Raw genomic sequence first — 14,781 nt, 5'->3', positions numbered from 1 at the left:
TTGTAACGACGAGTTTCATACACTTTTATACAAAAACTTATACGAAATGATGTTATGAGGATTGGGACGGAAGAAGGTTGTGGCCCTTGTTGTTTCTAATGCCAGGCATTTGACAATAAAGTTTGACCTCTTGCACTCCAATATTTTTCAAAGATATTATCATGGTCAGCCACTGAAGCACAGATTTTGAGGTGTTCCGAATCCATTTCTTTATGGCCCTTGTAATTGATGCTATCCTACGATTAGCCTGAAGAGACTTGGAAAACCACGAAAAATCCAAGTAAGGAAAAAAAAAATACCTTAATAAAATTTTTACACAAAATGCCAATAACAGAAAAACTAAATACTATGACAATAAAAAAATATTTACAGTTTTTTACACAAATCTTAAGCTTCCCCAACTGTAATACTTCCTTCATGCAGGGATAGTGAATTTCAATATAAAAAATTAGAGGTAGGAAGAAGAGGTAAAAAAATTTGATACATAGGCAAATTTCTGTTTAACTGCCAACACTATCACAAGACAAAATATTGACAAGAAATGCAGCAAAATAGCGGTGTTGCATATAATCTGAGTCTTCTAAAGAACAACTGAAGGGTTCAGAGCTATAGTGGGCCAAGCACCATTTATTAAAAACGGAGAAAGCAAGAGTTAAAGTTAAGTGAATACCATGGTTTAATGAAGATTGACATATTATTTAGTTAGTTTAGTATTCTTTATATTACTTGCTACATGTTTCCATTGAATTATGGCAATAACTTCATTTTAACCCTTGTTTTCTACAGTTTTAGTAAATGGCGCTTGGCCCACTATGGTTTTGAACCCTTCAATTCTGCTGTTGTAACCTTGAAAACAATAATTTATTTGAATGCATTCTACTCCACAGTATGTCACATTGCATGTAACTTGTCCCCCACTTGTAAGATACTGAATACCAATAAGTTCTCTCATTTTTAAATACTTCTGCTAGATTTCTGCTGCAACAGTAACAGTCAGAAGAGTTTGCAATGCTGCACCAGCAGCAAATTACGAAATATTTAAACACGAACAAGTTCCACAAATATCACAGAACTTGAGAAAATGTGTCCCCAAACAGGCCTTAATGATACAATCCCACTTTTATAACCTCTGACATCAACACATATCAAGTAAGTTTCAGTAATAATCAGAAGAATATGCAATTAGTGCGAAGTTGTTTAGTTGTGTTGTGAAAATGAGACATAATTTTCAAAAAATTACTTTCATTTTTATATTCATCAAATAATTCTTATGGAGAACAAAATTCCACACGAAGTTCCTCGATTCTCCAGTTTCTAACTAAACAACATATTGAACAGTGGCAGAATGTTTTGCGACTGAGTCTGTATTAAATAAAATACCTAAAATAGAACAGCATATATTACGTGAGGAAAACAGACGAAAATTCGTACTTCATGAAGAGGTTACTTCTCGAAAGATACAGATTCATTCATTTAGCACGATGAAAGGGAGTGTTGAAATATTCATTATGTCAAGCTACAAAACTATTTGAAATAAAATAAATTATAATTTTTAATGAATTTAGGGGAACATATTCCGAAGAGCGAGGTTTGCATACAGGCAGATGGTTATCATTTCGAACATCTACTGTAACAGGTATATACACTCCAAGTGTAATCGCAAATGTGGATTACAATTTACTGACGCATGTTCAGTCCTATAGAAGACAGCAGCTTGCAGAATCTATAAAAAACTTCCAGGTATCTTACTCGTAAAGTGTCCGCATTTTATTAATACCCAGCCCAAAGACAACGCTATCCTCTGAAGAGATAAGATAAGAGTTTGTTTATTGTTAGGCCTTCTCAGATGCCGCTCTAGTCACAAAGTAATAACATATGACTACCAATGATGTGTTAGCATTTTTAATCGACATGCCAATATCAACGCCATGTGGAATACGAAACACCATTGCCGTATCTCGAGTTTATTGACGCGAGTTTAAATAAATATGGTAATAATAATGGTAATTATAACTAGGAACGATCTTTACAACAGAAATATGACGACAAGTATTGATACGTGCAAAAAAGATTATATCACAAAACAAAGGCTTCCGACTGGGTATTAAATGAATGCACTGACTATATTTATCTAGCTATACAAATCACGGAAGTCTGACCAAGAGGATTAAAATTTGTAACACTGTTCTCTATGGGACGGTCTGGCAGGAATAGGATGTATTTTCCCGAGGAAATGATAACTTTTGGGCTGGGAGCTGCCCTAGTGAAATTTTTAGTTCTTATGTACTAGCTACATTTTTCACTGCATGTAACAATAAAGAAAATGCCTGGGTTTACTATGTACTTGTACCAACTGCTGTCTGTATGCTTCTGGCAGGATGTCTTGTTCCCAAACTGTTTATATACATATTGCTGTACGCTGAGTCCTACTTGAGATCAAGTCAACACATCTTTGTCTCCGAGGTCGCAAATCAAGTATCCTTGTCTTCTTCCAATGTTGTTCATGACGCACTGAGCTCATAGCTGTGTGGCAGTTGACTCGTCACCACTGTGGAATGTTGTTAAGGATATTTGATTTGCGTCGTGTCCCTAGCAGCTGCTTGTGACCAGCCTGCAAGCAGAGATATCAAGTTTCAGCTTGTGCAAGCTCAACAGGATGTTTGTATTTTGTTTAAGTAATCCACTATAGGTTAAAAGGTGATTTATGACTTTCGTTTTTGGGGATTATTCTCTGTAATAAATGAAACAGAACAGTTTAAATAAACTCTGGCTATAATTAAGTAATGGTGTAATATAATTTAATGTTTTGTATTGACACAGAAGAATAATTACATATTAGTAGCTCAATACTCAACTTACCTGTTTTATACAATGCAATATTTATTTTTTGCATGTACAATGTTATTCTTAATATAAGAAACTATGCATACTATCTTAACAATGCAATTCAAGAACTTTTTATTCTTTTTCTTGATCTTCACAGAACACAACAATTAAAAAATTTTAACTTTTTAAAACATTTATCAGTTCTTGAAACAGAACTACACTTATTAACAATATCCTAAAGACCTAATCCTAACCCATTTAGATCGTTGTAATGTTTTTAAAATAAACCAAATTTCACACTGATATGTTCTGTTTTTTATACCTAAGGCCAGGAGGCCGCAGTAAAGTAATGTGAGGGTAAGGGGAGCCTCATGGATAAAGGCTGAGAAACACTGAAGCACAATGTACGAGAGTAATATGAAATTCTGCCTTGATTTAAAAAGAAAACAAATTATGTCCTCATTTAATGAAAAAAAGTTGTATGCTTACATTTTCATAGAACTTTTAAGCATTATTGTAATTATTATTTTTAATTGGTTATTTTATTACTCTTTTTCAACTGCTGTGGTTATATAGTGTCTGAATAAGATAGTGATAATGAGAGTGAAATGAGTCCAGGGTCCAGCAACAAAAGTTATCCAGCTGTTCTTAATTGGTTGCTAACCACTTATTATTATTATTATTATTATTATTATTATTATTATTATTATTATTATTATTATTATTATTATTATTATTGTCTTAGGGGAGGCCGAGACGTAGATGGGAAGATAATATCAAAATGGACTTGAGGGAGATGGGATATGAGGGTAGAGACGGATTAAACTTGCTCAGGATAGGGGCCCTCCCTATGTGAGGGTGGCAAGGAACTTCCGGGTTCCCTAAAAGAAGAAGAAGAAGAAGAAGAAGCAGCAGCAGCAATTATTATTATTATTACTACATATATTATTACTGGTATTATTTCGTTTGCGGCACTCCATTAACTGCTCTGTGGATCTCCAAGAGGCAGTGAGAATCACTGTGCTAGAAGACACGTTACAATATTTGCTGGTAAGAAGAACTTCTTCAAAGGGATAGTGACAAAGATGTAACGATGGAGAATTAGTGGACTCATAACTCAGGGAATGGAAATATCCTAAGAAATCTTATATTATTATGATATACCGAAGTACATACGATATTTCCGTGCAGATATTTTGCGTCATCATATGATGAAAGATGAGTGGAACAGAGAAAAATTCTCTCCAGCACCGGGATTTGAACCCGGGTTTTCAGCTCTACATGCTGACGCTCTATCCACTAAGCCACACCGGATTCCCATCCCGATGTCGAATCGAATTCTCTCAGTTTAAGCTCCACCTCTTAGGTTCCCTCTAGTGGCCTACCCTCATGCACTGCGTCATAGTCAGTGGCACAATGTCCACACATGTGCAGAGGTGCATTCGTTATGAGTGACTAAGTGGTCGGGAACTTAAACTGAGAGGATTCGATCCGACATCGGGATGGGAATCTAGTGTGGCTTAGTGGATAGAGCATCAGCACGTAGAGCTGAAAACCTGGGTTCAAATCCTGGTGCCAGAGAGAATTTTTCTCTGTTCCACTCATCTTTCATCATATGATGACGCAGAATATCTGCACGGAAATATCATAGGTACTTCGGTACATCGTAATAATATATGATATGCGAGACGGCACTTATTCCATCGGATCCCGGCCACTTAGTCACTCGTAACGAGTGCACCTCTGCACATGTGTAGACATTGTGCCACTGTCATACATCTAAAATGCAGCACATGAGGGTAGGCCACTAGAGAGAACCCAAGAGGTGGAACTTAAACTGAGAGGATTCGATGTGACATCGGGATGGGATTCTGGTGTGGATTAATGGATAGAGCATCAGCACATAGAGCTGAAAACCCGGGTTCAAATCCCGGTGCCGGAGACAATTTTTCTCTGTTCCACTCATCTTTCATCCTAAGAAATCTTGCTTCAACACAATCATTGGTTTTGTTGAAATAAAATCTGGGTTTCAGCTGTGGAAAATTCTGTTCAGGTAATGATATGCAATTAAATGTTAAATACTTACGGGTTTCCAAACAAGATTTGTGACCGAGAGTTTGCAAAGTAAACAATCAGGAATGACAACAACAGTGCTACAATTCCAAGTGACAAAGTCAGGTTCTCGTGACTCCTTGATGGCTTCAGAAACATTCTGACTGAAAACTCCCGCCACACTGATTCAGTCCAAGTTGGGTAACTGCCAGAAGCCCAGTTGTAGTCTGTAACATGAACCCACAGATCACTCGTCACTAATTATTCTGGTATACTAAAGCTTAAATTAGTTATTTTTTTAGTGTGTCTGTATTGTCTACAACAGTATTTCTCAAATGTTTTGGAAGAAATGCTTACATATGATTTTCAATATTTCTACAAGTTACCAGTACTACTGAGCTCTTATAACACACTTTTTAAATTACTCCTTAAAAATTCTTACATAAATGCTTTGGTATTTATTTCACTAAAATCTGACAGAAGCACAAAAGTGGCACTGATACGCAAAAGCTCAACTCCACCTACAGAGGTACCAAAATTATGAAGAGGATGTATTCCTGCAATGTATTGTTGCCATTGATGGACGAGACGGAGGCACAGGCATACGAGCCTGAATTAAAGCGTCAGTCCACAGTATAGAGAACATACAGTAAAGACACCTAAGCCATTTCGTGGGAACAAATTCTGAGTGTGCATGTCACGAAACCGGGTGTATTATCTGGAACCTCCACCAGATGGATCTCCATTACGACAGGGCTGGCATAATTTAATATTAACTGAAAACATTCCTTACTCATCTTTTAATAATTTTAAAGACATGAGGCATAGGAATGGCAATACAACTATAATAATAATTACTTCCGTATGCAATCATCATGAAAATATTCACTAATTGACGCTAACATTCGAGTCATTGTTTGAGGCTTAAGTTGGTAAAATTGATCCAATTACAACATAATACATCATGGCGTTCGTTGCGGTGAAGTGCAAACATAAATGTCAAAAATGGATATAAGTATTTTGACTTCCTAGCGACATAATATTAATGATAGATAATATACATGCAAGATTATTCGTATTACTGACCAATAAAATAAATAAATAAATATTTTACTAATATTTTAATAGTGGTTTGATACAAGCGACATAGTTGGATTCATTGAGAACTAGACCTTACTGAGCTTGAATTTAGTACCAACAACATCAAAGGTGCCGACAAGAGTTGTCCCTACTGATTCTTCTTATACTGTGGTCAGTCTAATGAAAGGCACCACAAAAGATTACCATGTCCAAAAAATAAGTGCGATATGAACCCTCTAGGATGAAAGATATGCTAATAGTGGCATACGACAGTGTAGGGTTATCATTAACCATGTCGTACCTCAAGACCAAAATGACAATGCAGTGTATTACCAACATTTTCTCGAACACAACCTACGTCCAGCTATGTGGCGCAAACGTCCACATTTCCTGAGAAACAATCCACCTTTTATCTTGCATAATAATGCTCGTCATGTTGCAAGAGCAGTGGTTGAATTGTTAGAGATGGGATTGGGAAGTATTGGAACATCCTTCGAATTCCCCTGACATGAGTCCTTGTGACTACGACTTGTTTCCAAGGTTGAAAGAACCACTTGGAGACAAAAGGTTTCCAGATATTGCATCAGTGCTTCATGCAGTAGTGCAGTCCATTCAAGAGATCAACAGAAACAACCTCACTAATGGCATTCAGCGGTTACCATGGATTTGGCAAAAGATACAGGAACACGTTGGTGATTATATTGAAGGGATGTAAATGTATTTTCCATGTAAGTTCAATAATATGTTCGTACTATGTTGCCACTACTTTATTTACAACCCTAGTATATTTCTAAATTCGTAACAAAGGTAAAAACATGTTATAATGATAACCTTTCCTACAAGTGATCAATGAACAACTGTCATCAACTCAAGGAGTGACTGCAAGTAGTCTTTAAAAATAACCTTCCCATTAAGTTGACCTGAACTTGTCAGTGTTTATTCTACAAGCCAGTGATTAACAATTTGTGGACTTTCATCCTTTAATTAAAGAAATGCAATGTGTTACTCATATATTATTTTTAATAAATAATTATTTTACAATGCAAATCACTTTCATATACCTTAAGTTCCACATGTAATCTGAAAATCACGAACATACTAAGATTAACCTGGTTTGCAGGGGCACACACACCTGGTATAACAAAGGCTGGACTGATGGCCAGGGAGTAGTTCATGGTAGTTTTTATGCAGCCTCCACTGGAGTTTGATACTTCAAAAGTATTGTTCATCCAGAAATACTGGTACACCTGTTAAAAGTCAATACAGACTTAGAACTGCATGAAGTTCAACAAATTGTCATACAAATGTTCGATACTGCTAAGTACTGATAGTATAAATGTATCAAGAGTAATACTCCCACATACATACAGTAATGTCTTACATGTAGTTCTGCTGTTTTGACACTATTATTTCATTTCTAATCAAATCAGGAGATTTCATCTCATCATACATTAAGTTAAAAATAATTTAATCTAAAAGCAAGTCAACTACATATTAAAATATATTCTCTGTACATTCTAGATTAAAGAATATACATATTGTACTAAATTCAGCCCTGTACCAGGTGTTTCAAAATGAATATCGGAGTTTTAAGGCTTTGTAGTATTTATTACATTTAATGTATAATTATAAATAACACACCAAATGAAAGCGCAACTCAAACAGTTTTGCTACAAGTGCTCAATGTGAGTACCATTCGTCACACGGCACACATCGAGTCGATAAGCGAGTTCTTCCCTAACCTTGATCAGTGTGTCTGGAGTAATTGTTGCAACAACTGCTTCAATTCTTGTCTTAAGTCTGGTAGGTCAGCTGGTACCAGACGTACATACACACGATCCTTTATGAATCCCCAAAGATAAAAATTGCATAGCGTAAGATCTGGAGAAAGCGGGGACCATGAGAAACAAGCTCAGTCATTTGGCCCCTTACGGCCAATCCAGCGGTCGGATACAACATCGTTTAACATTTACAATGTCTATGTGGAGAATTTTAAGGAGATGCATATGGAAGTACGTCTTCATATGCATCTCCTTAAAATTCTCCACACAGACGTCGCTGGAAATGATAATTTACGACTAGCCTTCAGAATAGGTTTCTTGGGGCTACGCATGAAAGACTCACTCGTTCAACATGCTTTCTAACGGCAGACAGAGGAAAAGTGCATGCGCATACAAAACTGTTTGAGTTGCTCTTTCATTTCATGTATTATTTATAATTAATTGATGAACTAGTGGACTTACTCGTGTTAAATATGAAATATCTGTCCGGCTTACAGCTGTTTCAGTGCTTCACGCACCATCATCAGAGCCTACTAGATCGCGGCGTCATCTCGAACTTCTCTGCCTGTTAGGAGGGTGTGTTTTGTTGTTGGAAGGTGTTGAATTGTGGAGTCGAATAGTGTGTGTGTACTGAAATTGATCTATGTGTTGAGGATTTGATCAGGGTGTGTTTAGTGTGTTTGTATATTTCATATTGTTCCAGTGTGTTGAGTTTTTGGTTCTTGGGTTTTGTGTGTGTAGGATTTCCATGTCCGTATTTATGTTATTGTATGTATGGTTAGTATTGGTTATGTGATCGGCGTATGTAGATGTATTGTGTCCTCTGGTTATAGCTTTAATGTGTTCTTTGTAGCATGTTTGGAATGATCTGCCTGTCATATTTAACACGAGTAAGTCCACTAGTTCATCAATTAATTATATTCAAGTGTTAAAAGTGGTGTACGCAAGATTCAAAATGGAGTATTATTTATAATTGTATGTTAAATGTAATAAATACTACAAAGCCTTAAAACCCCGATATTCATTTCGAAACATGGTGTATTACATGGCAATGGTCAGATTAGAACTCCTGGCCAATGAAGAAAATTAAAATAATCTGCTGCTCAGTTTTTAAATACCAGACATAAACAATGTACTCCTGTAAAATAACCACAATTTCTGTACGAATCAGTATTTCATGAAACAAATGCATAATAGTCATTAAAATATAGTAAAATTTACCGAAGTGGTCACCTCTACTCTGCAGTCACTGCAGTATTTTTTTTTTTTATTTTAGTAGGTTATTTTACGATGCCGTATCAACATATAGGTTATTTAGCGTCTGAATGAGATGAAGGTGATAATGCCGGTAAAATGAGTCCGGGGTCCAACACCGAAAGTTACCCAGCATTTGCTCATATTGGGTTGAGGGAAAACCCCGGAAAAAACCTCAACCAGGTAACTTGCCCCGACCGGGAATCGAACCCGGGCCACCTGGTTTCACGGCTATACGCGCTAACCGTTACTCCACAGGTGTGGACTCACTGCAGTAAATGGCCACTTTTTCATCTGGAGCTTTTTTAGTCAGTTATTTAATATTGGATATGTTGTTGTTGTTTTCTAATGCCAGGTGTTTGACAATAAAGTCATTTGACCTCTTGCACTCCAATATTTTTCAAAGATATTATCATGACCAGCCAATGAAGCACAGATTATGATGTAGGCCTATTATTTAGCAACAATGAAAATAATGATGGCATGATGATATTTGGAGAGATGATACCGAGGATTCGCCATGGGATAATCTGTTATTTGCCTTACAGATGGAGAAAGTCCCAGAAAAAACGCAATCAGGCAATCAGCCCATGTGGGAATCGAATTAGCTGCTTGAGCTATGCCAGTGGCTGGAAATGATTTAGTTCCCCATGTCTGGCTACATATTCCCTCACTTTAGCGATCATTTTTGACCACAGTAACAGATAGACAACTTTTATAAATTCATATCTACCTAACAGCTGGCTATAAACTGTTCTGAATGCTGTATTTTCTCTATCCATAATTAAATCAAATAAGTCCTTTTGCTTCAAATTATAGATGTTAAAATTATTTCTAAGATATGCAAGTGAATTTGAGATGGTTAGGCTGGGTTACTGCTACCATTTATGGTACCTCACTGATTTATGGAACTGTGGCTTGAAGCTCTGTTTGCCACATGCACATAAGAATATCAAATGTACCTAAATTTTTATTAATATTATTATTCCGTGATAATGAGTGGCACAACATAACTCAAGAAATTGACACAGCGCTCCTTGATTAAAAAAATATTGTCATTTGTAAAGTGTACAAACTATGTAGGCTTTCTGTGTTGGAAAATGAAGAAATATGAGACTAAAATATAGAAATATGTTATGAAACAGACAACACTATCTTAAACAAAGTGTTTAAAATGTTTTATAATGTATCATTATTATTTTAACTTAAATAAGTTGTGAATACATATTATATATGAGTTACATTACAATAAAGTTAATCATGTGGTAACATAAAAAAAGTTTCCAAACTGCAATCACCTGAACTTTGTATACTTGTAAAATATGGAAGTTTCTGAGACAATCAGCAGTTTCACTGTTAGATTCCATGAAGTAGACAAATTTCAAAAGTCACATGTTCAAAATATGGTAAATCTAAGAGGTGACTGTTGCAGCCAGTCAAACAGAATGGAACCATTCATAAACACAATAAGGGGACACTCAACTATATTTTGGAACTTTTTTCCTATTTGACCAATCTTTTTCAAATTTGGAGAAAAAGTTTAATATACACATGGAAAGTAACATGCAAAATCTGAGCTCATTAGATCCAATACTTTTCAAAATAAAAAATATTTCAATTTTTAATCAATCATTAATTGAAATATCACTTTTAATTATCATTTTTTATTTTTTGGCTTTGTGCATTTGACTGTGACTTCTCAATGAATAGGGGAAGAATTCTGCGTATTGATTTAGTTCTGTCATGTAAATTAGTGTAGAAATTTAATTTTTCATTTCTATGACACTTTTTCTGCAATTTTTAAGTTGAGTGTCCCCTTAAGAGGTTACAATCTTGTCTTTGAGTAGGAAGAGGAGGAGGAGGAGGAGAAGTAGGTATTTTACGACATTGTATCAACATCTTAGATTATTTAGCGTCTGAATGAGATGAAGGTGATAATGCTGGTGAAATGAGTCCGGGATTCAGCACCGGAAGTTACCCAGCATTTGCTCAAATTGGGTTGAGGGAAAACTCCAGAAAAAACCTCAACCAAATAACTTGCCCCGACCGGGGCAAGTTTCGTGGCCAGACGTGCTAACCGTTACTCCACTCTTGTCTTTGATAATCACTGTTTTTTTAATAGGTTAGTTTACACTTTATCAACTACTATAGTAACCTACCATCTGAATGAGATGAAGATGATAATGCCAGCGAAATGAGTCCAGGGTCCAGAGCTGAAAGTTACCTAGCATTTACTCTTAACAGGTTTAGGGAAAACCTTGGAATAAACCTCAACCAGGTAGCTTGTCCCAACCAGGATTTGAACCTGGGTCACTTGTTTCATGGTCAGGCATGCTAACATAATCACTGTTACTGCTGATATTCATTACACTACGAGGAAGAGTCAAAAAGTAACCTTAATAATTGTTTTATTAATTGAATATGTACAACAAGACTACAAACACTTCATCACTTTTCAACATAGTATAACAGGAACACTTGCATTGAACGTAGTGGAGATTATGTTGAAAAGTAATGAAGTATTTGTAGTCTTATTGTACATATTTAATTAATAAAATAATTATTAAAGTTACTTTTTTGACTCGTATAACAGACTATACAAATGTATGTGTTTTGTCAACAAGTGTAATCTTAAGAAACAGTATTTTTATATGGTTATATTTACTGCAACAGGGTCATAGTTTACACAGAAATTCAGAACAGAAAACTTCGTCGGCAAAGGGGAACCACTCATCTTGTATTACTTGGAAAAAGGAACCAGTAACTTGAAACAAAATAAAATATTACATTCTCTGAAGAAAATTATTTCCAGAAATATAATGCAGAAAATATTAAACAATTTACACTCACAGATTCACCAAACCTTCCAAGTATAAATATTTAATATTACTTTTCAAATAACTATTTATCTTCTCATGGCATTAATTACTGGTAATTGAGGATGCACTCTTTAGTGCACTGTGTCTAATTTAGGGACATTTAATGTGAGCTCTTGCTCATTCATTGTATCAATATCAATGGCAAGATAAAAAGAACAAGCAATAACATATTTCAGGATAAAAACAATTACCCTATCATCAGGATCATTGTGACAATTATCTTTGGTGCGGTTCACTGTCTGGTTCACCAGAAGAGCTAGTGTATGTCCTGTCAGGCTGATGACATCACTGGCCCACACGTTCACACCCACATACATAGATGCAGGCTTAGTGTCTACTATATTTTGCTTGTTTGCAGCAGCACGAAACACAGGACAATCCTTGGTATCCAAGTAACAATGAAGCAGCTTGTCCACCTGCAAACAAGCAAAGCATGGCCCAAAACTGACGAATTTAATATTAGGTAAATTAAATAATACAGAGTGATTCATATAAAACTAACGATTTTATTTATTTATTTATTCATTCATTCAGTCACTGATTTATTTATTGTTTTATTTATTTATTATTTAAGTATTTATTTATTTGAATAGGAGTTTCATTCATTTGTCATGATATGGCGTAGCTGTTGAGGAATTTTTTATCTGTTTCCTCCATATTGTCTTAGTCACTGAGAAGATGCAGTGCATACTACAGCAATGGCTGCTGCTTGTTAAAAATTACTGGATAACAAACCAATCACAGTGACACAAAGGGTATACTATAGAAAATCTGATATTCACAATCTTCCCAAGAGGAACACAGAATACAATACTGATGTTGGTACGCAAGTTGCAAAAAATTGGACCTCTTGTGCATGAAACCAACAAGCACTGTGTGCCTGCATTGACAATAATTGCTGTGGACATCCTGGTACAACATCCTGGTGCAACTGGCATCAAGGTGTCTGTTGCAGGAGAGCAGGTACTTGTACTTAATATGTCAAAGAGCTGCAAAAAAGACTAATCTAAAGCTGTATAGGGTGATGGCTGTTCATCAGCTGCTGAAGCCAGATGAGGCAAAAAGAGTGGAATATTGTTGTTGGTCCAAAACATTCATGTTCAAAATTCTCACATGGTTCATAGACAATGCATGGTTCTACTTGTGTGGCTACATGAACTCTCAAAACACATGCATTTGGGTTGTATACAGGGTGAGTTTTAAGTCCATCGACAAACTTCAGGGGGTGATTCCTGACTGAAAATGGAGCACAAAAGTCCATATCACCTTGTGTCCGGAAATGCATAGTTTCCACGGTAGATGGCACTGACGACATTCTCTCATAACTTGTAGTGTGCATTTTGTGTGTTGCAGATAGTGTGATTTAAACAAGATAGAAGCACAATGGTCCGGTATTCATTCCAGGAACAAGCCAAGATGGTGTTCATGTATCACCAAGCAGGTGATGTTATGTGATGTGGGTGGTGCTGTCTGTCAGGGTACATAGCTCGGTACATTTGTGCTGCCTCTCGACTGTTTCCACCTGCTTGGCCATACATGAACACCATCTCGGCTTGTTCCTGGAATGAATACCGGACCATTGTGCTCCTACGTTGCTTAAATCACACTATCTGCAACACACAAAACGCACACTGCAAGTATGAGAGAATTGAAATGGAGCTTCCGGGCTAAGATGCCGTGGTCTACTGGTGTAGGTATTCCCAGACGTTTCGTCTAATACTGCGGCAGACATCTTCAGTGGTTAGGTATCCTAGGTCGAAGTCTTCTGCTAGGGGTACCTGTGGCAACTGATACCCTGACTGGTTGCCTGTCCTTATTTATAGAGCCGGAGATTGGCCTTGGTGTTCCGTTGTCGAATATACATATTGTACTAAACAGAACACTAAGGCCAATCCCCGGCTCTATAAATAAAGACAGGCAACCAGTCAGGGTATCAGTTGCCACAGGTACCCTAGCAGAAGACTTCGACCTAGGATACCTAACCACTGAAGATGTCTGCCCCAGTAATAGACGAAACATCTGGGAATATCTACACCAGTAGACCATGGCATCTTAGCCCAGAAGCTCCATTTCAACTAGACACTGGTTGTGAAAGCCTACATGCTAAAATTATGAGAGAATGTCGTCAGTGCCATTTACCGTGGAAACTATGCACTTTCAGACACAAGGTGATATGAACTTTTGTGCTCCATTTTCAGTCAGGAATCACCCCCTGAAGTTTGTCGGTGGACTTAAAACTCACCCTTTATATCCACACACCATTAATGAAATGCCTATGCACCAGTGAAAGTCAGAATTGAGTGTGCAAAATCTGCAGAGGAAATAGTGGGTCCAAAATTTCTCAGTGGGACTGTCAACACCGCAGAGTATCAATGTATTTTCATAGAATTTATTGAGCAACTGAACTATACTGAGCTATGTCAAGGGCACTTTCAAGGATGGTGCCACTTGGCATACATTAAATGGGCCCATGATGCTGATCCAAAGTTTCTTTGATGACTGAATTATTTCCAAGAACTTCTGGCCACAGAAATCATAGGCTTCACTTCACCAGAATTTTTTTCTCTGGATTAACTGAAGAGAATAGTTTACACTACATATCCTCGAATATTGGGCAATTTGAAGGAGAACATTACAAAATAGATCAACAGTATTAACAACACAATGCTCAAATGAATGGCCAGGAATATGGACTGATGTGTTCAGCTATGCCCTGACAGAGGGAGAATATTTCAGCATTTAATGTAATCTCCCAGAGATATTCTACATTTTAAATTGAGTATGTACATCGTTACTAGCACCATTTTTGTTTAAATAAATAAGAAAAAAAACATCAGTTTCATATGAATCGTCCAGTACAAGACAGAAGAAGTTGTGCTTGAAAGCTAGTTCTGGACTCAAGCATTATA

General features: G+C 36.5%; 1 protein-coding gene across 2 annotated transcripts in view; it reads right to left on the bottom strand.

Moving 5' to 3' along the window:
• Positions 1 to 751: 751 nt before the first annotated feature.
• Nct (Nicastrin) overlaps positions 752 to 14,781 on the bottom strand; it is a 56,424-nt gene continuing 42,394 nt past the window's right edge. Inside the window, exons 10-13 of one of the 2 annotated variants that reach the window (XM_069828746.1) lie at positions 12,064 to 12,288; positions 7,091 to 7,205; positions 4,913 to 5,105; positions 752 to 2,611 (exon numbers count right to left, since the gene is read on the bottom strand). In XM_069828746.1, coding sequence (XP_069684847.1) covers positions 2,590 to 2,611; positions 4,913 to 5,105; positions 7,091 to 7,205; positions 12,064 to 12,288 — 555 coding nt within the window. In that variant the 3' untranslated portion in view covers positions 752 to 2,589. The remainder of the gene's footprint in view (positions 2,612 to 4,912; positions 5,106 to 7,090; positions 7,206 to 12,063; positions 12,289 to 14,781) is intronic. The other variant, XM_069828747.1, reaches the window with a different exon arrangement.

Source organism: Periplaneta americana, chromosome 6 (assembly GCF_040183065.1).
Source record: "Periplaneta americana isolate PAMFEO1 chromosome 6, P.americana_PAMFEO1_priV1, whole genome shotgun sequence".
In the NCBI taxonomy this organism is placed as follows: Eukaryota; Metazoa; Arthropoda; class Insecta; order Blattodea; family Blattidae; genus Periplaneta; species Periplaneta americana.
Note: the sequence above shows the minus strand (reverse complement) of the source record. Positions and strands in the feature narration are given on the sequence as shown.